Genomic DNA, 26,938 nt, shown 5'->3' with positions numbered 1-26,938 from the left:
TATTTATGAATGTTTCAAATAGTAAAATAATTGGCTTCCTGAACTTGTCAATTCTTCTATACATTAGATTTAATAACTTCTTCTAAAAGCTTACTATTGGAGAATAAACAGTAGCTGGCATAAACTATTTCTTCTGACAGAATTAATTTAAAACCGGTTCACAGAACAGTAAATTACAAAAGTCTGCTTCACAGAGTACAGTTACTCTAAATTGTATGACAGAATTTTTCCAATTATAAATATAATAACGTCTAGTTCTAGAGGATAAATGTATCTATTGCTTAATCAACAAATTTAAGAGTCAAAGTGAGACTAAAAGGAAAGGGAAAGTGTAACTCAGAATTAGGCAAAAAATAGATCAAAATCATCTCTTCAAATGCTTTTGTGTCTATTGGTATGAATTAAATAATGTTGAATTGTTATGGTGACAGTTCATTTTAATCAACTTTTCATTAGCTACCTTTTAAAGTGAAGAATACTACAATTTCAAACTCCTAATATGCTTCCTGAATTTGTGTTTTTCAAATAAGATATGAATAAAACCAAGATAACTGAAACTTTGAAAAATGATTCCTATTTTATATCCACTCAAAACCTGTCTCAGCATTTGGTAAATCCTGTAATGTAATAAATTATTCTTAAAGTGGATATTTAGACTTAACTAGAAAGGAGAAAGTTTAATGCATGCGTATTGTCTTTCTGATTTTGAATTTTTGTTTCCCTTTAGAGCCGAAAATAACTCGTCCTCCCATAAATGTAAAAATAATAGAAGGATTAAAGGCAGTTCTTCCATGTACTACAATGGGCAATCCCAAACCATCAGTGTCATGGATTAAGGGGGACAGTGCTCTCAGGGTAAGTGATTATTATGAATACACGTCTATACAACTTGTTTTCAAACACAACAATTCTTTGCAAAGTCAGTTACATGATTACAAATTCCTGGTATAAAAATGTTCCCTTATATAACAGTTTAACCAAACTTAAATAGTCCTCTTCCCATAACCACCAACTTTAAGTCATTCCCGTTGGGGTCGGCTAGGGCAAAAAAGATGGGAACCAGTAGTTCTTTACAGGGATGGCCAAAGAAGCAGAGCAAAGGCAAAGCTAGAGTATTTCTTTGTTGACTGGTCGGTTAGTTTAATCAATTTAGTTTTTGACATTGAATCTTTGAGACACAGGAGATAAAAACAAAAATTAAACTAAAATCCAGGTCTTAGACCCAACAGTTTCTGGAAGGAGAATGAGAAAGGAGGTTTGGAAGGAAAGGGATGAGAACCGCTGGAATGAAGTTAGAGCACAAACATCATCAAGACCAGTGAACAAACTCCCGGACAAATGCCTCCGTCACAGAGCAGTCAGATTAAAAGTCTATTAAATACATGCTTATTTTGTATTGCTTTTGCATCTCATAACGACATTTACTGGTAAGTGATTACACTGCATCATCATTGTCACCTACTAACTGTGAATGCAGTGAGGTTTTTCATCTTATGCTCAGAATATTCCACAGAGAATATGTAGGTGTTGATATATGTCAATTAACTAAAATGAGGTACAACATCGATTAGCTTTGTATTATTTAAAATAAAACAAATAAAGTTGTGATAATCTATATAATTCCAAATGCTATTTTTTGATAAAAGCAGCAATGATGATGACCTGATGAAGTAAGGCAAATGATATCTTGATAAAGCCATGGACGTTTTAAAATTCATGTCCCTATCCCTGGCAGGAAAATTCCCGCATTGCAGTTCTTGAATCTGGGAGTTTAAGGATTCACAATGTGCAAAAGGAAGATGCAGGACATTATCGATGTGTGGCAAAAAACAGCCTCGGGACGGCATATTCCAAATTGGTGAAGCTGGAAGTTGAGGGTAAGGAGTTGCATTCCTTCCCGTTATGGGGCTATTAGAAGGGCCTCACGTTCTACTGTGAAGGCTGGACATTAGCTTGCAGCGGCAGATGTGTGGGTAGATCAGTTCCCTCCGCTGTTCCAGATACTAAAGCATAAGGTCAAAACTTGGAAAAGAAAAACTGAAAAGAGAAAGAAGTGTGCCCTGGGTCATATTCCATCCATTGCCCACAATCCCTGGTAATTTTGACCAAAACAGATTAAATTCACTAAAATACTAATACAGCAAGACACCAGTTCAGAACTTCTATTTGACTCAGACAATTCTCCCTTGCTTATAAATTTGAAAACCCTCATTTTATCTTTATCAGCATATAGACATGACTTTAAAAAGATTAACAAAAAAAAAGTGACTTTTTTTAGGTTGTATTCTGTCACAAAGGGTTGAGAAAAATAAAATACTGGCTCAAAATGTATAACGAAAACTATTTTTAGTTCCGTGAGTTATATTGTCAAAATATTTGTCATTTATTTAAAATGTTCTCTTAAAATCAACCAATTCAGCAACTAGTTGTAAAGGTCTTCACTGAGAAACCAGAATCCAGATAGGGTTAGGTGTTCTACCCATGATTGTCAGATCCTTCTTGACCTCAAATCACATCACATTTTGCTTAAATATAGAAACTACCAGCATGCCTGTGCCCAGTGAGCAAACTAAGTACAACACTCTTCCCAGCTCTTCCTGTTCTATGCTGTAGAATTAATCTCTCTGGCTCCCTGTGTTCTCAACTGAAAAGTGGAATTTGCTATGAGTATTCAGGGAGGTGGTGTTGATAGTAGCTAACAGAGTGCCTGGCCCTTTGTAAACACCCAATAAATTTTGACTAAAGGAATCACCTATTTTTCTACTTTTCTCTTATCTGACTGATAAAGTACTTGGACTTTCTCACACTGGACCATATTATAGTTCATTTGGGAGAGACCCTGGGAGTTTCCCCTACTTACTTTGATTCCATCCTATTCACGTAAACCCACATCTCTTCCTTTTCAATCATACAGTTTTCTATTAGATTCTTTTAGATTATTTTTATTTCCTAGGGAGCCCTTCCTCTGACAGCACTAAGAATCTCATTTCCCACATTTGTTTCTAATTGAGGTAACATCTTTATTACATCATTGCTTCGATTGCTCATAGAATCTCCATTAACTCCTCATAGAAAAGAATGAGGTTGATGGGATAATGGCTGTCAGATGTAAAAAAAAAAGATATTTTCGGCATAGTTGCTGTAATTTAGTTATCTTCAACATTAGCAATGGTATTTAAAGCTCAGTATGCAATAACCACTTGATACAACTTATTCAGTGAAAAATAAATATACAAACATGCTCAATCACATATTTGGACACTATCTGCTTAGACTCAGTGTTTCCTTGAGATGTACGTGGCATAATACAAAGTGAATGTTATCAATTTGTATAAAGTGTCACAAAGATTTTCCTCTTCAAGATATTAAATATAAGCCCTCCCTATTGTAACAGTAAATGTTAATAGTTTAGGTCAGTATCATCATAGATATTAAAAATATTTGCTTCAACAGTGACCTACAGAAAATGAACACAAATCACAATTACTTGGAGTCCAATTACACAGTTTGGTCCTGCTTTGACATTTAATTTTGCATCACACATATCAGTAAAACTGAATACTGTCTTCTTTCTTCTTAACACTTACATGGTCATGCTCATTGCCTTAATAGTTAATATACACAGAGGTTATATTAATCTCGCTAGTATTGAGAGCACACAATACCATTTAAAGTTACTCTAACAGTAGGTAAGATGATCCTTTTAGCACACATCTATTTCTACTCCATTTTAGTCCCTGTTAAAGCAGCCAATATATGTGAAAATTTGTGACATGCTGAGCACAGTTTCTGGTACATAATAAACATTTAATAAATGGCATCAGTTATAATCATTACTGTTAGAGAATTATAGCAAGTCTGTGTAGTTTCTCTTGAGGTTTTGAAAGGTTGGCTTCCACTTAAAGAAATAGTTAAGACATTTCCAAAAGATACAGTGCAGACATGATCTATTTAAAGGAAGGGCCAATTTAACCAACAATTCAGAACAGGTGAAAAAACAAATGAAAAGCAACTGGTATGACCCTGAATGTCTGTAAAGACCTACTAACTGGGCAATAATGAGGGCTGAGGATACAGCTGGGCCATAGTGAGTGAGGCAGGTGACCATTTGTTACGCATTGTGTCAGTAACTCTGAGAATTATTTTGAGCAAATTAGAATGAGAACTCCATGATGTCATTCAATGCCGGGTTACATGTACTGACCATGGTCATGCCATGGAAAAGCTGTTTGCCCTTGTCAGTTTCTGATAAGGAGAAGTATACCAACTGTGGATTTGGGAGAGTGTTTTCACTAAATCTTAACCACTGTAACAAACATGAAATAGCCTTCAACACAAAAGTTAAGCTCCCTTTCTAGATCGCCAGTCTTAGGCTACTGGATCTCTGGAATGACAACATGAACATATCCTAATTTTCTGTCTTATCTTAAAAAGTTCAAACAGTGACATATAAAATTACTAATGAACCATCTAATTCAAGCATAGCCAAACATGGAAGTATTTCCAAAAGGATGAGCAATGGGATGGCTAACATTTTATGAGACTGACGCGCTGCCTACTGTGCTAAGAAGGCACTTGGATGGCTAACATTTTAAATGCTAAATGCTTATGTGGATTATTTTATTGAATCCTCACTAACATTCAGTGAGGAAGGTCCTATCATTGCATCATTTAAGAAACTAAGGAACAGAGAGGACATCTAACTCACAGAGGTGTCTAAGAGACTGAGTAAAGCTAAATACTATGTGTTCTATTAAGGAATAGATATTCATATGTAACATTGCCAAGAGTAGTGTCAGAACAGGGGTGAGAGAAAAAGCCAAGATTCTATAAATGATGGAGAACAGGAGCTGAAAAAAGGAGACAGTGGATATCAACAAATTTTTCAATAAATTTGGTACTGAAACGGAAAAGCCAAAAAAGTGAGCAGTAGCTAGAGGTATATATGGTACATAAGTAATGGTGTTTTGCAAGATTTCTTTTTTAAAAGAAAATTAAAAAAAAAAAGATTAAAATGTTAAAAATTTTTAAATGTGAAAATTTTAAAATATGAATGAGAAGTGTCTCAGAGAAAAGGACATTTATATATAAAGGAGAGAGGTAGAATATTCAAGGGAATATGCCTTGAGAAGGCAAAAACAGTGTATTCAGGGGACAAGTAGAGTGATAAGCCCTATATGGAGGGAGACCACTTGTCCCAGTTTGCCCAGGACAGTTCTGATTTACACCTGTTGTCCTGGAATAATTATTAATAGAGTCCTCCCTGTACCTTCAAAAGTATCCAGGCTTCGATGATAAATTATTTGATCACTGTACTTAGGAAGAAGGAACTTCCTTCCTTGTAATAGGAAGGAGAAAGGGGGTATATTCCAGTATAAACAAGTTAATGAGTTTGGTAGATGGCATTTGAGAAAGCTCTGTTGGTTCCTATTTCCTTTAGGAAGTAGAAAGTAAGTTTATCTTCTGAAAATACTTCTGTAAAGGGAGGTGGAGAGCTGAGGAGAGTGGAAATGTTTTAAAATAGCTATTGGGAATGGGAGAGATGACTCACAAGGGTAACTAGGATTCCTACATAACATGAAAGTTTTAGTAGAGAATGGGACTGTGAATATGGAGTGACATCAATGTGCCTCACTGCAGAAAAAGTAGAAGACGTTCAGAAAAAGTAGAATGGCAAATCCAAAGGCAAGATACAGGCACTGGAGTTTGCCAGGAAGGAAAAAAGGGCAAAGGATTTAACAATTATTGCAAGAGAATGGTTGAAGGAATTAATCATGGCATCTTTTCACACCAAATATACAAACGTAAGCTTAAACACTTACAGCATCGGCAATATAACAGACAAGATACCATGAATATCTTCCTATTACAAACACCCAGAATTGCTGGGTTAGTCATACAACCCGCAGGATATAATTATATCTCCAGCGACCAGGAATAACTAGAAATTGAAAAAACAGCAGAAAGCTCATGAGCTGGCTCTACATTGTCCTGAAGGTAAAGGCGCAGGTGTCCATCTCTATAACCTAGAATATTTAAGACCCTTAAGGGGATAGGAGACAAGATCTTGGGCTCCTGTGAAGGAATGTTAGCCCTGAGAACCTTCTATAAAGCTCAGAATCATAGAAGTGCAAAGATGGACCAGAAAAAGTCCATCCGATGGTATATAAAGACAACGCAGAGGCTTGTTTTTCTACCTGAATTCTAGGTGTGAGAAAGAAAAAAAACAAGTTTTCTTATAAATAAATCTATATTCAGTGCTTAGGACTATATCCCCTCTAGGTTTGACAGTGAATTCATACTGCCAGCACAGGCTGGTGCTGCCAAGCTAGAGAAATTAACATAAATATTGGTCCCAAACCAAAAATTTAACAACAAAAAAGCTTTAAAAAATACCTTCCCCAAATTATATAGGATTTTCATATAAAGCCACACTAAGGATGAGTTCACAATGCAAAATTATAGCACCCACAGGAAACTGCCTTAAGTGAGAGTTTGCTGACCCAATATACAAAGGGATCAAAACCCCAGGAAATTCAGCTAACCCAATGTGAGGCTTGAAAATAAATATGTGTAAACTAATTAAAGACACAAAAGGAGAAAGAAAAATACATAAGAAGAAGAAAAGCAGTTCTGATAAAGAATTAAATAATTTTAACAGATGCAAAACATAATCATAATTAAAATTCAATGGATGAATGATGCTGTTTTAGAGATAAAGAGAACGCACACATTAGAAGTCACCTCTTCAGAATTCAGAATGCAGTGCAGAGAGATGGAAAAGATAAAACTGAATTAAAGAAATAGTTATGGATATGCATTACAGAAGAGAAGAGAGAAAATATGAGGCTATACTTAGAAGCTTAATGACTAAGTACTAGCTAAAATTATTGAAAACTTTAAATCTTCAAGTGCGAGAAACACAATGAATCCCAACCAGTAAAACCAAAGAGCAGATACGCTAATAGTTTCAGACCCAGATTCAACATAATAAACACCAAAGACAAAGAGGTGATCTTAAATTATTGAAGAAAAAACAGATTACTTATAAAGGACAACAATTAGGATGACAGCAATAAAGAAACCAACACTTTCAACTATTCTTATTATTTGGTACAGTCTAGTGGAGGTGTTATTCTTCATTCTTAATAAAAATCAAACTTTAAAATGTGTACACATGTGCTTCAATAATTTAATTCTGATCATTTATCTAGAGGAATTATATATATATGTTCAAGATTATCACAAAGCTAAAAAAAAGATTATCATAGTTATTTACAACAGTAAAAATTTTTAAAGAATTTAAATTTGCAAAAAATAAAATAAATTTGCATCAATAGGAAACTGACAAAAATATGTGAAAAAATTCCAGGCAGCTATTAAGAATGAGATCAAGCTATACACTTCTACAATTACCTACCATCTATGTGGGTAAAATATATGATTTGGGTCTGTTTTCTATCAGTGAGCCTCAGCTTCCTCATCTCTAAGATGGGGTAAAAAAAAAAATAGCCCCTACCTCTTAGGTTGTTGCAATGATCACATGAATTAATACAGGCACACAGCAAACATTATACAATTATTTGCTGTATTTATAATTATTTAATAAGTACTTATATAGTGCAATGTGCAAGGTTCTGTTCTATCTCATTAGAAATATTAACTCGTTAGAAATTTTAATGTGTTCATAAGTGAAAAAGTTGAAGAAAAGTACGTTTTATATATTCTATATTAGAATGTATGAACTAATAAGCTGTTAATAGTCACCATCTCTGCATGGAGAATTACATAGTAGGTAAAAGTCTTGTCATACACTTTACACAGTTCTTTATACTTTTTAGATTTTTTAAAAAAGTTTTTATTTATTTATTTGACCAGCAGAGATCACAAGTAGGCAGAGAGGCAGGGAGAGAGAGAGAGAGGAGAAAGCAGGCTCCCTGCTGAGCAGAGAGCCGAATGTGGGACTCAATCCCAAAACCTGGGATCATGACCTGAGCTAAAGGCAGAGCCTTTAACCCACTGAGCCACCCAGGTGCCCCTACTTTTTAGATTTTTATAAAGAGGAAGAATTAATACATGTATTCAAGTTTTGGAAAAAATTCATTTCTCCCAAACCTTATACGATTTTGACAAAGTGACATCAACCTTTCTGTTACTGGTTTGATGTTATTGGTTTCTGTTATGAGTTTGCAGTTCTGCTCCATTCTGCTCTAGACCAAACTAAGGGATGGGAAAAGTTTTATCAAAGGCAATTGGTTCCTATGTTGATTAGATATTCACAACACCTGGGCACTGGCTGAAGAACTGGGGTGGAGGGTGAGGTCCTGATGAAAAGAACATGAAACATGCCATTACCTTGGGGGAATCAGTCCATACAGACAGTAAGTTTGAGGCAAGAGGAAGGGAGTCACCTGGATGGAGGAGAAGTGAAGGAGTTCAGAGGGCAGCACCTACGAGTGGGTTCTCCCCCGCCCTTTGACTCTTTTTTCTTACTTATGGGCAGACGTGGAATCTGTGATTCCATAGTGGCTTGGAGGCTCCAACACTAAAATTCAGTTTGGGTTCTGATTTCTCAGTGAGCATTTTCTCCAGGTGGTTGGGTGTTATTGACTCAAAGTAAACAAAGGAAGTTCCCATGTTAAAGTGAAGCACTACCGCTAGGTGAGAACTATACAGGTATGCTGATTTAATACGGGTGCAGAAGTATCTATCATTTCCCAAATTCCATAGTCACCGGAAATGCAGAAAAGAGTGGTCCATCTCATAACAGTGGAGGCTCTTCCTTTGGAAAGTTTAACCCCTGTCCCATGTACCTCTGTGACAATGGCCTTTAGGACAGGTTTCATGGCAGGATGTGATGAGGGCAAGAGAAATGTCCATATCACATTCAATACATTCTAAGATGTTCATTTTTAAATATTTTACCATGGCTAGGGTGAATCTCAGAGATGCTAGCTCCTTACAATCACCACTGGCTAATATTTGTTTTCTTTGTTGTGCATTTTAATATCTCTGAAATTCAGGTTTTTCTTACCAGTCTTAAAGACAATCACACTTGGTTTGTGGTTTCTGTCCTCAAGCTGAGATCATCCTCCAAATACAAGAATGAAGATATAAGGATAAAGCAAAAATAAATCAATCATATCAGCTCATAAAGATCTCCTTATATTTAACTCGAACTATTCCTTCCTCTTCAGATCATTTCTTTCAATCAGTTCCCCACAGAGATGAAAACAGCATTTTCAGTGGCATGATCCAATGTAACCCCCCACCCCTCACTAGCACCAATTATATTTGCTATTAGTTTTGTTAGGTTGAAAACAGAGACAAAGACACTTTTCAGTGCCCTACAGAAGAAATTCTGAATCAAGAGAGTTTCTCCAATCTGCCTCATGTCCCACTTTAGGTATGGTGGGTATCCAAAGAATGATCCATGCTGTCTCTGTTTTGTATCCCTACTGAATCAGTTTTCTCTAAGTACTCTAAAGGCCAGGAAGACAGACACTCAGTGGCACAGGAAGTGGCAATGGAATGGGATGATTTGGATGGCAGGGCCGAAGTTTTTAAGGAGAGATTGCATCATGGAGGCTTTGGATGACCTCTAAAATGCAAGATTGTGATTTTCACTTTCCTGCTTTTGACCAGAGGGCTATTCTGTCTTTAAAAAATCATGTTGAATAAACACTACACCACAGAAATTAAACACTTTTAATATAATATAATTTTTTTAGCAAAGAAGTCATTGTTGAGTTTTTTAATCATTGAAAAAGATCCACTTAAAAAATTACAAATATCTAATTTTCTTGTATTTCCCTAGATTCTTACATGATTCCCTTATATACTTTGACTTAACTGTTATGAAATGGTTTATTTCACTGGAGCTGAGTGTCGATTTTATTACTTTCTGTGAATTTCACATTCAGATAAATTCTGCTTTGTGTATACAAACTGATTAAGTGCAGAATACTTGAGACTCTATTAAAAATAGATGTATGTTGGAACGTACTGGACTCCCAGTCAATTGCATTTTCTATTATTACCTTGTTTACTCTTGGAGGTTTAAAGCCATGAAGGAAAAGACTGGGCAGAAGAGGAGCCGGAACCAAGGGAGGGTTCTCTGTCAGCAATCAGCAGTGGGGAGAGGTGGCTTAGCACCAGTACAAAGCTGCAGATGGGAGCCCTTGAAGCAGACCAAGACTAAGAACAGAATCCTCTGAGGTCGAGGGTTATTGTAGGCTTCCCAGGTGTTTAGACAATACCTCATTTGCTGGAGATCTCAAAAAGCAAAACCCTGTCTCAACACTTGAGAGAGGCACTTTGGGGAGCGAGGAGGGAAGGTGAGCCACCAAGCGAATGTAAGTGGCCTCAGTGCAGGAGCCCCGATCACCTGTCAAGGCTTTGGAGTACTGACCGTCTGTTTCTGTGCAGTCTGAAAGGCTTTCTCATGTATCCTTAGGGTTGACATCGTCTATCAAAGGTTTCTTGGGGAAGATTTCTTGCAGATATATGCAGTATATCAGACTACAAGAGAATCTCAAAAAATAAAACTAAATCATTTTACATATACCTTATATATACATATATACAGATCTGTATTATCTGTATATATATACAGATTTGTATATATGCGTATAAACATATATATGTATATATACATATACATGTGTATATATACACACATACATATAAACATGCATACACACACATGATGTCCCAGAGGCAAATGTCAATAGATCGAACTAGAGGAGACCAGCATTGTCTTCAAAAATGTTAGACTTCCAGCTGCCTTCTTTCCTAGAGATCAGCTTTCCTTATTGCATCCAGAAGAGTGGAAGCAATCATGCAATGTGGACACAACATTTGATTTGCTTTTTCCTTTGTTTATGCTGCAGCTCTTAATATGACAAATGCCACAGAGAGAGGTATTTAAACCCCAATGTGTGCTGTGCTCTCAGTGATTTGCAGTTTTAATAAAATTTGCGGTGGTCCTGTTCCCGGCATCAATTCCACTTGCTTGATGCCACTAACAGGTTTGATTTGCTGTCATGAGTACACTGTGTATCTAAAAACCAAACCAAAGAAAAAGGCGTAAGTTTTTGATATCCCTGGGGGTTATCACGGACAATATTAAACCTGCATGATTAATAAGGTGCATGCTCTAAAAGAAGAGTTCTAGCCACTGATTTCCACTTAAGGGGCTATAACGTTGCATTCCCAACTAAAAAGTCCCATAGTGCTTTCGAGAAACAATGGTATAGCAATCCTTTAGTTGAAGACTTGTCACTGAAGAAAAAGTTATATAATAATTATAGCACTGAACAGATACTACAACAAGTGAAAAAAACAGGCCCTCTTTAACTGCAGGTTTGAAGAAAAAAAATGTGCCTCAAAGATTTGTCTTAAATTGTTTAATATACCATGGATGTTACATTATTTGAAAATGAAAAGTTACTGCAACCTGAAATACACATAGTCTAATCAGAGTAAACTCTGATTTTCCTTTTTTAGGTATCAAAATGAGCTGCACAGTTTCAAACATACATAGGCAAAAAAGGAAACATTATTTCTCTTTAATGCGCTGATTTACGCAACAGAGACTCATCTCACACCATGCAAGACAGAGAAGGCCATGTCTCTACTGGCCTTAATTTCAAAATGTAACAACTTTGAATCCTGGAAAGATATAATAGAAAGCTATTAGAACTCAATGGCAATATGGAATTCAAATACTATTACTTAAGTTATTTCCCTCAGGAATCAAATATATGACCTTCAAATTGTAATTAGTATATTCATTTCCATGAATGATAAACTAGTCAAGGCACAATTTTTTTTAATAATTTATTTTTTTATAAACATATAATGTATTATTAGCCCCAGGGGTACAGGTCTGTGAATTGCCACGTTTACACACTTCACAGCACTCACCATAGCACACACCCTCTCCAATGTCCATAACCCCACCACCCTCTTCCAAGCCCCTCCCCCCAGCAACCTTCAGTTTATTTTGTGAGATTAAGAGTCTCTTATGGTTTGTCTCCCTCCCAATCCCATCTTGTTTCATTTATTTTTTTCCTACCCCCCCAAACCCCTTCATTGCATCTCCACTTCCTCATATCAGGGAGATCATATGATAGTTGTCTTTCTCCAACTGACTTATTTCACTAAGCATAATACCCTCTAGTTCCATCCACGTCATCACAAATGGTAAGATTTCATTTCTTTTGATGGCTGCATAGTATTCCATTGTATATATATATACCACATCTTCTTTATCCATTCATCTGTTGATGGACATCTAGGTTCTTTCCATAGTTTGGCTATTGTGGACATTGCTGCTATAAACATTCAGGTGCACGTGCCCCTTCGGATCACTACGTTTGTATCTTATGGTAAATACCCAGTAGTGCAATTACTGGGTTATAGGGTAGCTCTATTTCCAACTTTTTGAGGAACCTCCATGCTGTTTTCCAGAGTGACTGCACCAGCCTGCATTCCCACCAACAGTGTAGGAGGGTTCCCCTTTCTCTGCATCCTCGCCAGCATCTGTCATTTCCTGACTTGTTGATTTTAGCCATTCTGACTGGTGTGAGGTAGTATCTCATTGTGGTTTTGATTTGTATTTCCCTGATGCCGACTGATGTGGAGCACTTTTTCATGTGTCTGTTGGCCATCTGGATGTCTTCTTTGCAGAAATGTCTGTTCATGTCCTCTGTCCATTTCTTGATTGGATTATTTGTTCTTTGGGTGTTGAGTTTGATAAACTCTTTAGAGATTTTGGATACTAGCCCTTTATCTGATATGTAGTTGCAAATATCTTCTCCCATTCTGTCAGTTGTCTTTTGGTTTTGTTAACTGTTTCCTTTGCTGTGTAAAAGCTTTTGATCTTGATGAAGTCCCAATAGTTCATTTTTGCCTCAAGGCATGATTTTTAGAGGGAACTTAATGTACTGGCTAATGTATATGGGCTCCGGAGTCTAGAGTAAACTCCTGAATTCAGAATCTGGCCCCAACACTTGGGGAATGTCAGGTAGTTTCCTTAGTCTCTTTGCGCCTCAGTTTCTGAGATACTTTGTATCTCATATGTTGTAAAAAGGATAAACTAAGATAACATATTTAAAGCTCTTACAAGACTGTACAGAGCCCTTGCTCAGGTAATAGTTATCAGTGTTAGTTCTTGGACTAATGTAACTTCTGTGGAACAGAAGTGATGATTTTAAAAAACACTTGTGGAGATAATCATACCTCTTTCATCCATGTATCATCTTTATCTTTGAGGTAGAAGCAATCAAGTTCAATGGCAAAACAAAACAAAACAAAAACCTATCTTTTTCTTTAAAAGAGAGTTGATTTTTAACTTTGGTTCCATTAGAAGAGTATTCATAGGTTTTCAGTCTGAAGTGGTAATTCCATCCCCCGTTCCACAGATCAGGAAACCTGGGACTAGAAAAATCAGTACTTTCTCCAAGTTAGCAAGGACCTCAGACATCTTGGTTCTGAGGCCAGGATATCTTCCAGTTACCCGACTCTTGAGTTCTCCCTTTCTCTGTGTTTGTTTCATAGACCAGAATAAGGAGTGCTCAGATGTTTTAGCATCAGACAGATCTGGTGCTAATCTTGACTCTGCCACTTCTAGTTACATGAGGCTGGATGATTTACTCAACCTTTGCAAGTCTACTTCCTCATTTGGGAAATGGGGGCCATATTACTTACAGCATAGGATTCTTAAAATGGACTAAGGTAGCATATATGCTGTGTCTACATGGGGGCTTCTGGATTGGCTGTTGGTGGTCTTGCTGCCTGTTGTTTATGTTTACATTCTACCCAGAGAATATTGCTGGTTAGGTCTCTCAGATTTCATAAATAGAATGTCAACATTACCAACTGCTCCTCTGGTTTCCAAAGAGCATAAATCTACCTTCAAGCAGCAATGTTTTACACTGGAATGCTTGGTACTTGTTAGAGATTATAACTTTGGTTTGGCCCTACTGGGATCTTTTATCAGAGAAAGCTTATCTAAGAAGCTATATGAAGATGTGCCTTTACTGGCAAAGGGGAAACGGGCTGTTTAGAGTCAACCTGTACAAAAAACATAGCATCCTCAGTAGGAAAATCAAAGCAACCTTAGTGCACACCCTGGGCTTACCACATATTTAACTCACTACAGAAATAGCAGTTTGCCAAAAAATCATGTTGAAAATATCGATCATTCCATCATTCACTACTTTAAGGTAAATATTAAGTAAAATATTGCTTTAAAAATTAAGTGCCTGGGTGAGGGAGGAAAGGCCTCTCCTGAGAAAGTGAACTTTTGTTTCCCTCCTTATAGTGAGAATGCTGTAAGTTATTTTTACTTTGTTTTTTGTGCCACCTGGCACGTATCTCGGAATCCACGTCGTAGTATCTGTTACACTAAACCGACCAGAAGTCTCCTTTGCCCTGATACTAATGTGTTCGTTATTTCGTTGACTTTACTGTCACATCATTAATTATATTCACTTCAAAACCTCTATGGAAAGAAATGGAAAATAACAAAATTGATGGACGAATACAACTCTTCCTCCAAGGTAGTAGTTCTCAAACTTCAATGCACGTCAAAAGCCTGTGCAAATCTTATGGGAAGTTATAGCTCAAGGATGCATTCCCCAGAGATTCAGATCTAATAGGTCTGTGTTAGGGCCCTCTAACAATTTCCCAAATGAACCTTACCCAAGTAGTCCATTACCACAAATTGAGAAGTACTGACTTGAGGATTTCTACTTGGAATGTCTTTATTCCAAACAAAGGTTAAAATTTAAGGAAAAATCTTATCCGTAATTCATACGATAAAAGTTAGAATAAGCTTTAAACCTATTCACTACTATATTTCTTGGAATGAGATTATTTCTAAGGATACAGAGATTAAAAAAATGGCTCACTTCTGGAAAAGTTTTCAAATTTAGTGAGGAAGATGAGCATGTAAGTAAGTAATTACAAAAATTAAAGTTCAACCATTTGCAGTGATAGAAGTACAGGGCAGGGAAGATGGTGGGAGGTCAGGGAAAGCTTCAGAGAAGTGAGGTCCATCAAGGCTTTGATTGATGAACAGCAGCTCATGGTACAGATCCTATCACAGTGATGGGGTTGGGGAGAAGCAGATTTATCATGAGAGCACAGGGTGCTGCTGAGTCAGGGAGTAACAGACAGACTAGAGAGTATGAGACAGTATCTACTGGGGAGCCATAAAAACCGTAATTTGACTTACAGACTAACACCGAGATTATAACATGTGTGTCCTTTCTTAGACATGGTTTTCAAATGTCATCTCTTCAGCATGGGGACCTACAGTTTAGAGGCTGTGGTCCTATTTGGACATCTGGAACTCCATCTCAAAAACCACAGAAATGTTCCCAAGCCAAGCCTCTTTAGACAACCAGGATATCATGGTGTCACTTAAGCTTAAGGTTATAGCTCCTGTTTCTTTTCCCAGTTAAAACTTCTAGTGAGCTAAAATAATAATAATAATTATTATTATTATTATTTTAAAATTTAAGAAAATCTTGTTCTTACTAAATTTTACCTACTTTAATTGCTGTCAGAGCTCAAGTACCTTCCTTTTCATGAGATTAGGTCAAAAATATGATTTAAAAGTGAACTAAGATTTTGATAAATGTACCATGGTTATTTATGGTACATTAACATGGTAAGATGTTAATATTAGAGGATGGGTGAAAATTACTGGAAACCTTCTATACTATCTTTGCAACTCTTCTGTCACTCTAAAATTAAACCCTTAAAAAGGAGAAACCAAGAAAGTCTTCTGTCCTGGCAATTAAGCAACTTAGCATCTCTTTCCATGAAACCCAGAATATACACTTTTTTAAAGAATGGAAAACTTGAATCACAACTGAAGTCCAACATCTTCCTTGCCTTATGGTTAAAGTTCTAATACCTTTTCAGAACGTTTGAGCCAAAATATTCTTATTAGTGGCTCCCACCTCCATCTAGGACTAACTAAACTAAGAACAAGTTAACTTCGTGTGGCTCTTACCTGATTTACTTGATAAACACTTCTTGCTCATGGTCATGATTCACCATCCATATTTACAAGCTGGGAAAATGTTATTATCTCAAAGGCCACAGAAATGTTTCCAGCCCAAGCCACTTGAGAGAATCGTGATGTCACAGAGCCAGGCCAGCCTTACTTTGAAGATGCAAAGGAAGGCTGTTTGTGAGGGGGCCGTGCATGTTTTCCAAAGGAGCCTGCATTCTGACTCCCTCAGAGACAGAGCCACAGTGGATAAACCTTACGCATTGCTCTGCTTCAAAGGAAACAGAAATGTAAACAGTGGCGGCACACCAGGGTCGGGTATCTTTGCTTTAGCTACCAAGAAGTCAGCAAAGAAAATGCAGGTATTTACTCGGGTTTATTATTATTATTGTCACATGTTCTTTTAATGACTGGAAAAGAAAAGAAGAATCAATCCAGAAACAGAGTGCCACGGAGCCTTAATATGATTAATTTTCAACAGTCCCCTGAGCCAATTTTTTTAAGTAAAAGGTAAAATAACTAAAATGACCCTTTTTGCTGTCTGAGGTGCTTGTCTTCTACTAGGAATCGCCAATGCAATAATTCTTAAAATACAGTGCTAGGTGAGACAAATGCAGTCTATTTAAGAATGGATTCAAATAATCTAGTATTGATTAGCATCCATGTTTTAATAAGGTCTCAACAATGGACTTCTCTTTCTACGGAATGATTGCTCTTCTCAGATAAGCGAGGAATGGATTTAAGTACATGCTTTTAACATCCACAAAAAGGGTACTCAACACGATCAATATCTGGAACATAGCTCCCTAAGGCAGGTTGAAATTTAAAAATAAAATACAACTTCTTTCTTTAAAGACAGATGGAAAAATAACTTTCATCAGTCAGGAAGATAAACATGAGCTACAAATAGCTCTGGAAAAAAAATAATAAACAAAAGAAAGGAAGAGCTAAAAGACTTGACTTCAAAATTAGCCTCCAGTACTTTCTAGCTGTGTATGTCAATTTATTAACTGCTTGGTGCAAATAATTTTATTGAAAAATGAAAAAGTCCTAGAATGGTGTCCTGACAGTACCAGATGATCAGAGATTTCTTGAAGCTTTTGTCAATGAAAAAAATTATAAACAATGCCAACCTACAAAGAGCAAGAATATCCAAAGGCCGCCTCTATTGAGATTTTGGTCTAGGTGGCCAGATTCCTGTTACCTTCTTGGGTCTCATCATCCTTGCAGTCTTAAGGGATAGGACGCGTCCCACAGTTCTGCCTGTGTATTCTTCTGGTCTCTTTCTTTCTTTCCACAAGGTCTATGTGACATATGTGATCTTTTCTGCCAGGGAATCTTGAGGGCTTTCCCTCTTCCTATATAATACATTTCCCTTCAAATTTCTTCTCCAATCAACTAATACAGTGAATCGAATAGGAAAAACTTAATTTATCTTTCTTAAAATCAAATCATATTCACATACACACACGTGTTCAAAACTGAAGAGCAAGTATAAAAACAGGTGTTGGATATTCATGATTTTCATTTTTTTTCCTTAAATTTTTAATTTTTTATAAACATATATTTTTATCCCCAGGGGTACAGGTCTGTGAATTGCAAGGTTTACACACTTCACAGCACTCACCAAAGCACATACCCTCCCCAATGTCCATAACCCCACCCCCCTTCTCCCAAACCCCTCTCCCCAGCAACCCTCAGTTTGTTTTGTGAGATTAAGAGTCACTTACCGTTTGTCTCCCTCCCAATCCCATTTTGTTTCATTCATTCTTCTCCTACCCACTTAAGCCCCATGTTGCATCACCACTTCCTCATATCAGGGAGATCATATGATAGTTGTCTTTCTCCAACTGACTTATTTCGCTAAGCATGATATGCTCTAGTTCCATCCATGTTGTTGCAAATGGCAAGATTCCATTTCTTTTGATGGCTGCATAGTATTCCATTGTGTATATATACCACATCTTCTTGATCCATTCATCTGTTGATGGACATCTAGGTTCTTTCCATAGTTTGGCTATTGTGGACATTGCTGCTATAAACATTCAGGTGCACGTGCCCCTTCGGATCACTACGTTTGTATCTTTAGGGTAAATACCCAGTAGTGCAAGTGCTGGGTCACAGGGCAGTTCTATTTTCAACATTTTGAGGAACCTCCATGCTGTTTTCCAGAGTGGTTGCACCAGCTTGCATTCCCACCAACAGTGTAGGAGGGTTCCCCTTTCTCCACATCCTCGCCAGCATCTGTCATTTCCTGACTTGTTGATTTTAGCCATTCTGACTGGTGTGAGGTAGTATCTCATTGTGGTTTTGATTTGTATTTCCCTGATGCCGACTGATGTGGAGCACTTTTTCATGTGTCTGTTGGCCATCTGGATGTCTTCTTTGCAGAAATGTCTGTTCATGTCCTCTGCCCATTTCTTGATTGGATTATTTGTTCTTTGGGTGTTGAGTTTGCTAAGTTCTTTATAGATTTTGGAAACTTGCCCTTTATCTGATATGTCGTTTGCAAATATCTTCTCCCATTCTGTCAGTTGTCTTTTGGTTTTGTTAACTGTTTCCTTTGCTGTGCAAAAGCTTTTGATCTTGATGAAATCCCAATAGTTCATTTTTGCCCTTGCTTCCCTTGCCTTTGGCGATGTTCCTAGGAAGATGCTGTGGCTGAGGTCGAAGAGGTTGCTGCCTGTGTTCTCCTCAAGGATTTTGAAGGATTCCTTTCGCACATTGAGGTCCTTCATCCATTTTGAGTCTATTTTTGTGTGTGGTGTAAGGAAATGGTCCAATTTCATTTTTCTGCATGTGGCTGTCCAATTTTCCCAACACCATTTATTGAAGAGGCTGTCTTTTTTCCATTGGATATTCTTTCCTGCTTTGTCGAAGATTAGTTGACCATAGAGTTGAGGGTCTATTTCTGGGCTCTCTATTCTGTTCCATTGATCTATGTGTCTGTTTTTGTGCCAGTACCATGCTGTCTTGATGATGACAGCTTTGTAATAGAGCTTGAAGTCCGGAATTGTGATGCCACCAACTTTGGCTTTCTTTTTCAATATCCCTTTGGCTATTCGAGGTCTTTTCTGGTTCCATATAAATTTTAGAATTATTTGTTCCATTTCTTTGAAAAAGATGGATGGTACTTTGATGGCATTAAATATGTAGATTGCTTTAGGTAGCATAGACATTTTCACAATATTTATTCTTCCAATCCAGGAGCATGGAACATTTTTCCATTTCTTTGTGTCTTCCTCAATTTCTTTCATGAGTACTTTATAGTTTTCTGAGTATAGATTCTTAGCCTCTTTGGTTAGGTTTATTCCTAGGTATATTATGGTTTGGGGTGCAATTGTAAATGGGAGTGACTCCTTAATTTCTCTTTCTTCTGTCTTGTTGTTGGTGTAGAGAAATGCAACTGATTTCTGTGCATTGATTTTATATCCTGACACTTTACTAAACTCCCGTACAAGTTCTAGCAGTTTTGGAGTGGAGTCTTTTGGATTTTCCACATATAGTATCATATCATCTGCGAAGAGTGATAATTTGACTTCTTCTTTGCCGATTTGGATGCCTTTAATTTCCTTTTGTTGTCTGATTGCTGAGGCTAAGACTTCTAGTACTATGTTGAATAGCAGTGGTGATAATGGACATCCCTGCCATGTTCCTGACCTTAGCGGAAAAGCTTTCAGTTTTTCTCCATTGAGAATGATATTTGTGGTGAGTTTTTCATAGATGGCTTTGATGATATTGAGGTATGTGCCCTCTATCCCTACACTTGGAAGAGTTTTCATCAGGAAGGGATGCTGTACTTTGTCAAATGCTTTTTCAGCATCTATTGAGAGTATCCTATGGTTCTTGTTCTTTCTTTTATTGATGTGTTATATATCACATTGACTGATTTGCGGATGTTGAACCAACCTTGCAGCCCCGGAATAAATCCCACTTGGTCGTGGTGAATAATCCTTTTAATGTACTGTTGAATCCTATTGGCTAGTATTTTGGTGAGAATTTTCGCATCTGTGTTCATCAAGGATATTGGTCTATAGCTCTCTTTTTTGATGGGATCCTTGTCTGGTTTTGGGATCAAGGTGATGCTGGCCTCATAAAATGAGTTTGGAAGTTTTCCTTCCATTTCTATTTTTTGGAACAGTTTCAGGAGAATAGGAATTAGTTCTTCTTTAAATGTTTGGTAGAATTCCCCAGGGAAGCCGTCCGGCCCTGGGCTTTTGTTTGTTTGGAGATTTTTAATGACTGTTTCAATCTCCTTACTGGTTATGGGTCTGTTCAGGCTTTCTATTTCTTCCTGGTTCAGTTGTGGTAGTTTATATGTTTCTAGGAATGCATCCATTTCTTCCAGATTGTCAAATTTGTTGGCGTAGAGTTGCTCATAGTATGTTCTTATAATAGTTTGTATTTCTTTGGTGTTAGTTGTGATCTCTCCTCTTTCATTCATGATTTTATTTATTTGGGTCCTTTCTCTTTTCTTTTTGATAAGTCTGGCCAGGGGTTTATCAATTTTATTAATTCTTTCAAAGAACCAGCTCCTAGTTTCGTTGATTTGTTCTACTGGTTTTTTGGTTTCTATTTCATTGATTTCTGCTCTGATCTTTATGATTTCTCTTCTTCTGCTGGGCTTAGGGTTTCTTTCTTGTTCTTTCTCCAGCTCCTTTAGGTGTAGGGTTAGGTTGTGTACCTGAGACCTTTCTTGTTTCTTGAGAAAGGCTTGTACCACTATACTCCACCCAGGGACCTAGTTCATTCCTGATTTACAGCCTCAGAATTTCTTGATGTTCTAACTCCACCAATTCTCACAAAGTCCCCTTCTCCTAGTGCCCAAAAATCACTTGAAGGAATCAGTAAGGCTTCTTGTTTTGTTTAAACCACTGTTGTATAATGAACAAATGATTTTCCTGACCAGCCTGTGGTAACAAAGGAAGGGAACTGGAGGGCTTACATTCCGAGTCCTAAGGGGAGGCCGACCCAGAGAGCTGGGGTCAACCCAGCCAGGCGCCAGCCCTGCCGCACACCTGACCACCCGAGCGTCCTCCCGCCGCTCCCTCCCCTCGCCCGCCACCCGCGTCCATCCCCCGGCATCCCAGCTGCACGTCCCCATCCCTGCCCACGTCCCCTCGGCCGCCCTGATTCATGATTTTCAATGGGATTTGACCTAACTGCACTTTTATATAAATACAAATAAAAACATATGTAAATTTATAGTCACAGAAGTAGAATATTAGAAAGAGTCTTACTATTCTTTGAATTTGTGAGGCTCTCTATGTGTGTGTTAGTTTTAGTTCTGGGGGTAAATTAAGATAAGTAGGTAAGATAAGAAAGTTCAAAAGTAAGCAATCAACATGGTGACCTGGCGCTAGTAATATTTGATGGATTGTTGTTGTTGTTGTTGTTCCAGTGGATAGGAACAGAAACTAAGTCTTGTGGGTGGTAATTATAAAGAGACTGATTTTCATTTGTTTTAGAATATATTCCTTTTTTTAACAGTATTTTAAATGGGTTGCTATGATAGTACTAAGTTCCCCATAAATCCAAGTATTCAAAAAAATGATGGATATACTGTTTAACTCAGATGTTGATTATATCTGCAATTATTCCAATAAAAGAAGTCTCTGATTCTCCATTCTAAATGTCTTCTTGAACAATTTCAAGAAAGTTGAAAAGGAAAATGTATCACTACCCAGCTCCTTGTTTAAGTATTTTCTTCTCTTCTACAAGAGACTGTGCTAAACTTTAGGGGGAGAAGAAACCATAATGAAGGTAAAGTGTGCTATGCTATTCCCTGCCTCCACCCCCCAATGGAGATTACACATCAGTTTGGAAGACAACACTGATGCATTATACATAAAACAGTTAAATGGGAATAAAGACCATGAAGCCAAGTATTTAAAAATTGATAGATGGTAAAACAGTAGGTTTTATCTACTGAACTCTGAACTCAGAGGTCAAGAGGGATCATAGGCTAAGCAAGCAGGATACATGGAAAAACTAGGCCTATAACCTGACCTCGAAATAACCAACAATCTCCTAACACCGAATGAGTGTACTCAAGCTTAAATAGGTTTTGTAGATTATTCTTGCATCGTTTTCTCTAATTTAAAATAATACCAATTGTGCGTGCATGCGTGTGAATGCGATCCGTACTTGTATAAATATATAAGCACATATAAATACAGCCGTATAGAGCTGTTTATCTGCACTTATGCCTAGAAAGAAATGTTGAGAGTCTCTATATGAAAATATAATTTCTGGTCTAACTTTTAGGCCTCCTCTTAGAAAAATGGTAAATGGTAGACAATCTTTCCTCTCTTGAGTTGGTTTTGAGGATCCACGGGGAGGAAATGGGTGCATTCTTTCAAAACTTCACACTGCTCCCAATTCCAAACAAATCAAGCAAGATGAACAGTCATAACAGCAGTAAGTACAAAGGGATAGCAGAGGCAAGTCAGCATGGTGTTCATAGTATGCTCTCAGGTACAGTCCAGTAAAAGATCAAAGCAAAATTAAGCAAAATTGAAAGGAGACTGAGAATGTACCTGCACTTGCTCCAGAACTCAAAAAAGAGTAGTGTGTGAGGGAAGGAAAAACAAAAATGATGAGCAAGTAAGATTCTCAAAATTTACTGAGGACTTTGAACTTTAGTGGAAAAAATTTTTGGAGATAATAGCTGCCAGGGAATGAAGACACTTCATATTCCCAAGGAGTCCCAAACCCATCTCAGCTACTCATAGATAGTTCCTTGGCTGGTGAAAAACAAAAACAGTAAGATTTGGAAATAAGCACATTTGTGTTGAGGAACTAGGAAAACATGCTTAGCCCAAAGGCATTCAAATGCAATTTTTCAGGGCTAATCTGGCCCAAACACGGACCTTCATTTATTTTTCCTAATTAATATCTGTGTTAGAAACCAGGGATCTCTACAGTTTCAAATATCCACAAGATCGGTTTTCAGCATGAAAAAAACTAGTATCAAATACCAGGCAATCTTGGGGTTGTTGTTAAAAAAAATAAGTAATTTTCTTTGTTTAGGTACATTTGACAGAAAGTTTCTAACTCTCCTTGTTACCATAGATGTACTCAATTTAACAACTTTTAAGTTGTCTTTGACCTTGAAAAAAATGAAAGAGGAAGGTACCACTGACGTGGTTGATGGAGGCAGGAATGTTCAATCACAATAAAATTTAAAAGGGGAAATTGTAAGTTTGCTTACATTTAAGGGGATTGAGTATTAAGCACAACAATGAGGGTTTCTTACTATGAAGCCCGTTAGAACAGGGAATTATGTATGAAAACTGGATTGTGGCGTTTCTGGCTCTGAACATACAGCAAAGCTCTGAGTCTCAGATTCCTTGTCTGGAAAATGGGCTGAGTAATATCAATGCAAAGGGATAGTGTGTGCACATACCCAGAACCTATGACTAGCTATGCAAATACATTCTTAGCATTCAAGGTCCTTAACAATAGCATTGATATTTTATACTTATAAGCAAACACTACAGCGTTTGTTGGCTTGTTACAAATTTGAAGAAGAAAGGCCTACATGGACACAAACTTTCAGGGAAGAAAAACAGAGCTCTATGTGTGATCTACCTCTGATATAGTTATCATATTAAACATTTTGGAACTACTAATTTGTCTCTTTTCTGGGATTTAAAAAAAATTACAAATTCTCAGTTCTGCATACCCACCCAGTGTAGACATTTTTACATTTTACTTTGGAGCTTGCTTCACTGGTAGTTTCCTACAAGATCAGGGTTTGCTCCTCCCTGCTCTCGAGCAGCCTCCGGGAGTGGGTATGGAGGAGAGAATCTCTGTTGGTGGTAGGCTCTGTTCTGCAGAAACCCCCTAATCCTCTGTTTACCACAACATGAGTCTATTGCCATAGAAATGATAGTTGAGATCCCAGATTCAAGCTCACTGACTTCACAGCAGGGCCTTGTAAAAGGAGAAGCCACGCTAACAAAGGGAAAACACAATTTATCAGAATAGTAGGCAGTCTGTTGCCTTGAAAGAAAGGGTAATTGTCAGCATTAAAATAAAAATGCATGAATGAGCTATGTTGTTGGGTATGCTGTAGTTTATTTTCTGTGTAGTACTGCCCAACTAAAAGTAGTAATTTGAAATTTTATGTCATTTAATAGTTTGCTTGTAAAGGTCAGCAGTTTCCCTTGATTGCATTTGTTTCTTATTGAAATAAGAAACAAGCAGATTCTAATTAATCTTGTTGCACAACTGATGTTTCTGTGGTCAAAGATTTTTCCCTTTTCATGATGTGTTGTTTTTGTTTGTGTGTTTATTGTGTGTTTTTGTTTTGTCTTATTTCTATTAATAGAAGAAAGTGAACCCGAACAAGACACTAAAGGTATTTTTTTTTTCTTTTTGCCCTGCTTCTTTTAAATGTCTGGTTCTATTCAATTGTTTGGTTTTGCTGACCTTATAAACAACTCTAAGTGCCGTTATTTTTTTTAGGAAATAACACATGATGTGTGGGGAATGTTGTGAGCATTTGACCAAGTGTTATTAGATGGGTTGCTTTACTTTATAATGTATTCATTGACCATTTACTTTTATTAAGTAACCTGAAAATGCAAACAAAATGACATAATCAGCATGAGAATATAAATCTCACACAGATTGGAAGAGAAAGGTACCTTTTGATTGAAAGCCTTTTTTTTATGGGGGGGAGGGGGATGAGGGGGTGTTACAATTTTTGGAGGAACGTAAAAGTGTTAAGATGCCAGCTTAGAAGGTGCCTGGGTGGCTCAGTGGGTTAAAGCCTCTGCCTTTGGCTCAGGTCATGATCCCAGGGTCCTGGGATCAAGCCCCACATCAGGCTTTCTGCTCAGCAGTGAGTCTGCTTCTCCCTCTCTCCCTGCCTGCCTCTCTGCCTGCTTGTGACCTCTATCAAATAAATAAAACCTTTAAAAAAAAAAAAAAAGATGCCAGCTTAGGTTTTAATTATTACTACTCCAAGAAGACAAGTCTGATGTAACTGCTTCAAACCAAACCAAATCAATCAAATTTAAATTAATTTTAATTGCCCACAGATACATACATATATTTAGTGGAATATGTTTGAAGAAAGTAGTTGGAAATCAAATTTTTGGTGGGGGAACCCTACTTTGTAGAAAAAGAGTTTTTCTTCCAAGAAAGCACCTTCCATCCTGATTAAGATCCAAACTTTGTGCCGTTCTAACATAACCTTTTATGTTTTTTGGATAAGACTCACAGGTTCTCATATTTTGGCATTTTGGCACTAGGAAGAAACCTTAGGCTGGTAGTCTTCGAAATAGCCCCTCCTTATCTGAGCATCCCAATAAGGTATTTGAGGTCGTTTTCTCTTTCTAAACATCAGGTTGCTTATGACCAAATTTAGATAAAATCATTTCACCTGCTCCTGCGTGATTCTTTTTGTTTTTATTTGCTTTCACTTCAACTCTGTCATTGCTGTTTAGAATCAAGTAACCTGTTTAGTAATCAAGTACTTGATTCTAAAGTAATGGGACTTTATTACTGAATAAACCTAAAAAACAAAACCAAACCAAAACAAAATCCTCTTTAAGGGACACTAGAATAAAACAAAGAAAGGAAAAAATGAGAGAAAATAAAATCCACGTGAGCTCATTGTGTCCTTTGAAATAATACTCAGAAAGAGAATTTATGGGACACCTGGGTGGCTCAGTTGGTTGGACGACTACCTTCGGCTCGGGTCATGGTCCCAGGGTCCCGGGATCAAGTCCTGCATCAGGCTCCCAGCTCCACGGGAAGTCTGCTTCGCCCTCTGACCTCCTCCTTGCTCGTGCTCTCTCTCACTGTCTCTCTCTCAAATAAATAAATAAAATCTTTAAAATAAAAGAAAGAAAGAAAGAATTTATAAGGGACTTGAAGTATTCCTCTCGTCCTACTTCCTTAAGAAAGGAGAGGAAACTCATCTACAGCCAAACGGCTTGTTCCTTTCCGGACTTAATTGGGATTCTCTGCCCTAGGCGCTCCTCCATTGCACCACCACTGCAATTTCAGACTGAATAATAGCTCCACCTCCTTACCACAAATTCAAATTATCCCTTAAAATGACAATCAGTAGTAAGATTTATGATGTATCTGAAAGGGCTTTGGAAAATGGAAAGAGAGAGGGAAGGAGAGAGGGATGGGTGAGAATAAGAACATAATATAATTATGTTATAAAGGACTGTGGAATCACTGGCTGCTTAAGCCCAATTTTGAAAGTATGATTGATTCTCAACCTGCAGTTAGCGCTGTAAATTTACCCAAGAGAAATTAGAGCCCAAAACTCATGAACAAATATCATGAGAGAAAACCCAAGGGTAAATAGATTGCCCATGTCTATTTCCCATGATGCAGATGAACAATAATTTGCTTGCCCACAGGAACTGGAGAATAATGGATAAGACTATAGAAAGAGTTGCATCCTGTTTTTTCTTTAAAAATCCGTACCAAAACAGTCATAAATGTTTTCCAAATTACTAAGTAATGTCGTACCCCGTCTATTAACTCGTTTATGTAACAAAAACACTTTTATGCTGTTTCAGATGCTAATAAAATGCACGATAGAGATATTCAATGAACATTTTACTTGATATGAAGTATACCACATTACTTTTAAAACTGATGACCTGGACTGCATTTTCAGTTTGGGGCTACCAGCAAAGTAATGGGACTTTATTACTGAATTACATCTACGTAATTATTACCAGTGTATTTTTATCCACGGAGGTTAGTCTGGCATTTATTTTTAATTGCAAATGGCCTTACTGTTTTCCATCTTTGATAATATGGTGGAAATTCTGTCATCCCTCCTTCAACTCTTCTGCTTGGAACTGGTAACAAACGCAGATGGGTATAAAAATACCAGTTTTATTGCTGATAAAACTGGATTGGAAAATA

The 26,938-nt window shown here is 37.2% G+C and overlaps 1 protein-coding gene across 6 annotated transcripts in view; it reads left to right on the top strand.

Annotated features, from left to right (window-relative positions):
• MUSK (muscle associated receptor tyrosine kinase) overlaps positions 1-26,938 on the top strand; it is a 93,548-nt gene that overhangs the window by 19,020 nt on the left and 47,590 nt on the right. For 2 of the 6 annotated variants that reach the window (XM_032308808.1, XM_032308806.1), the window contains exons 4-7: positions 728-855; positions 1,736-1,877; positions 10,893-10,922; positions 24,366-24,395. In XM_032308808.1, the coding sequence (XP_032164699.1) occupies positions 728-855; positions 1,736-1,877; positions 10,893-10,922; positions 24,366-24,395 (330 nt within the window). The remainder of the gene's footprint in view (positions 1-727; positions 856-1,735; positions 1,878-10,892; positions 10,923-24,365; positions 24,396-26,938) is intronic. The other 4 variants (XM_032308810.1, XM_032308809.1, XM_032308812.1 and 1 more) reach the window with 2 other exon arrangements.

Source organism: Mustela erminea, chromosome 12, assembly GCF_009829155.1.
Source record: "Mustela erminea isolate mMusErm1 chromosome 12, mMusErm1.Pri, whole genome shotgun sequence".
Classification (NCBI taxonomy): domain Eukaryota; kingdom Metazoa; phylum Chordata; class Mammalia; order Carnivora; family Mustelidae; genus Mustela; species Mustela erminea.
Note: the sequence above shows the minus strand (reverse complement) of the source record. Positions and strands in the feature narration are given on the sequence as shown.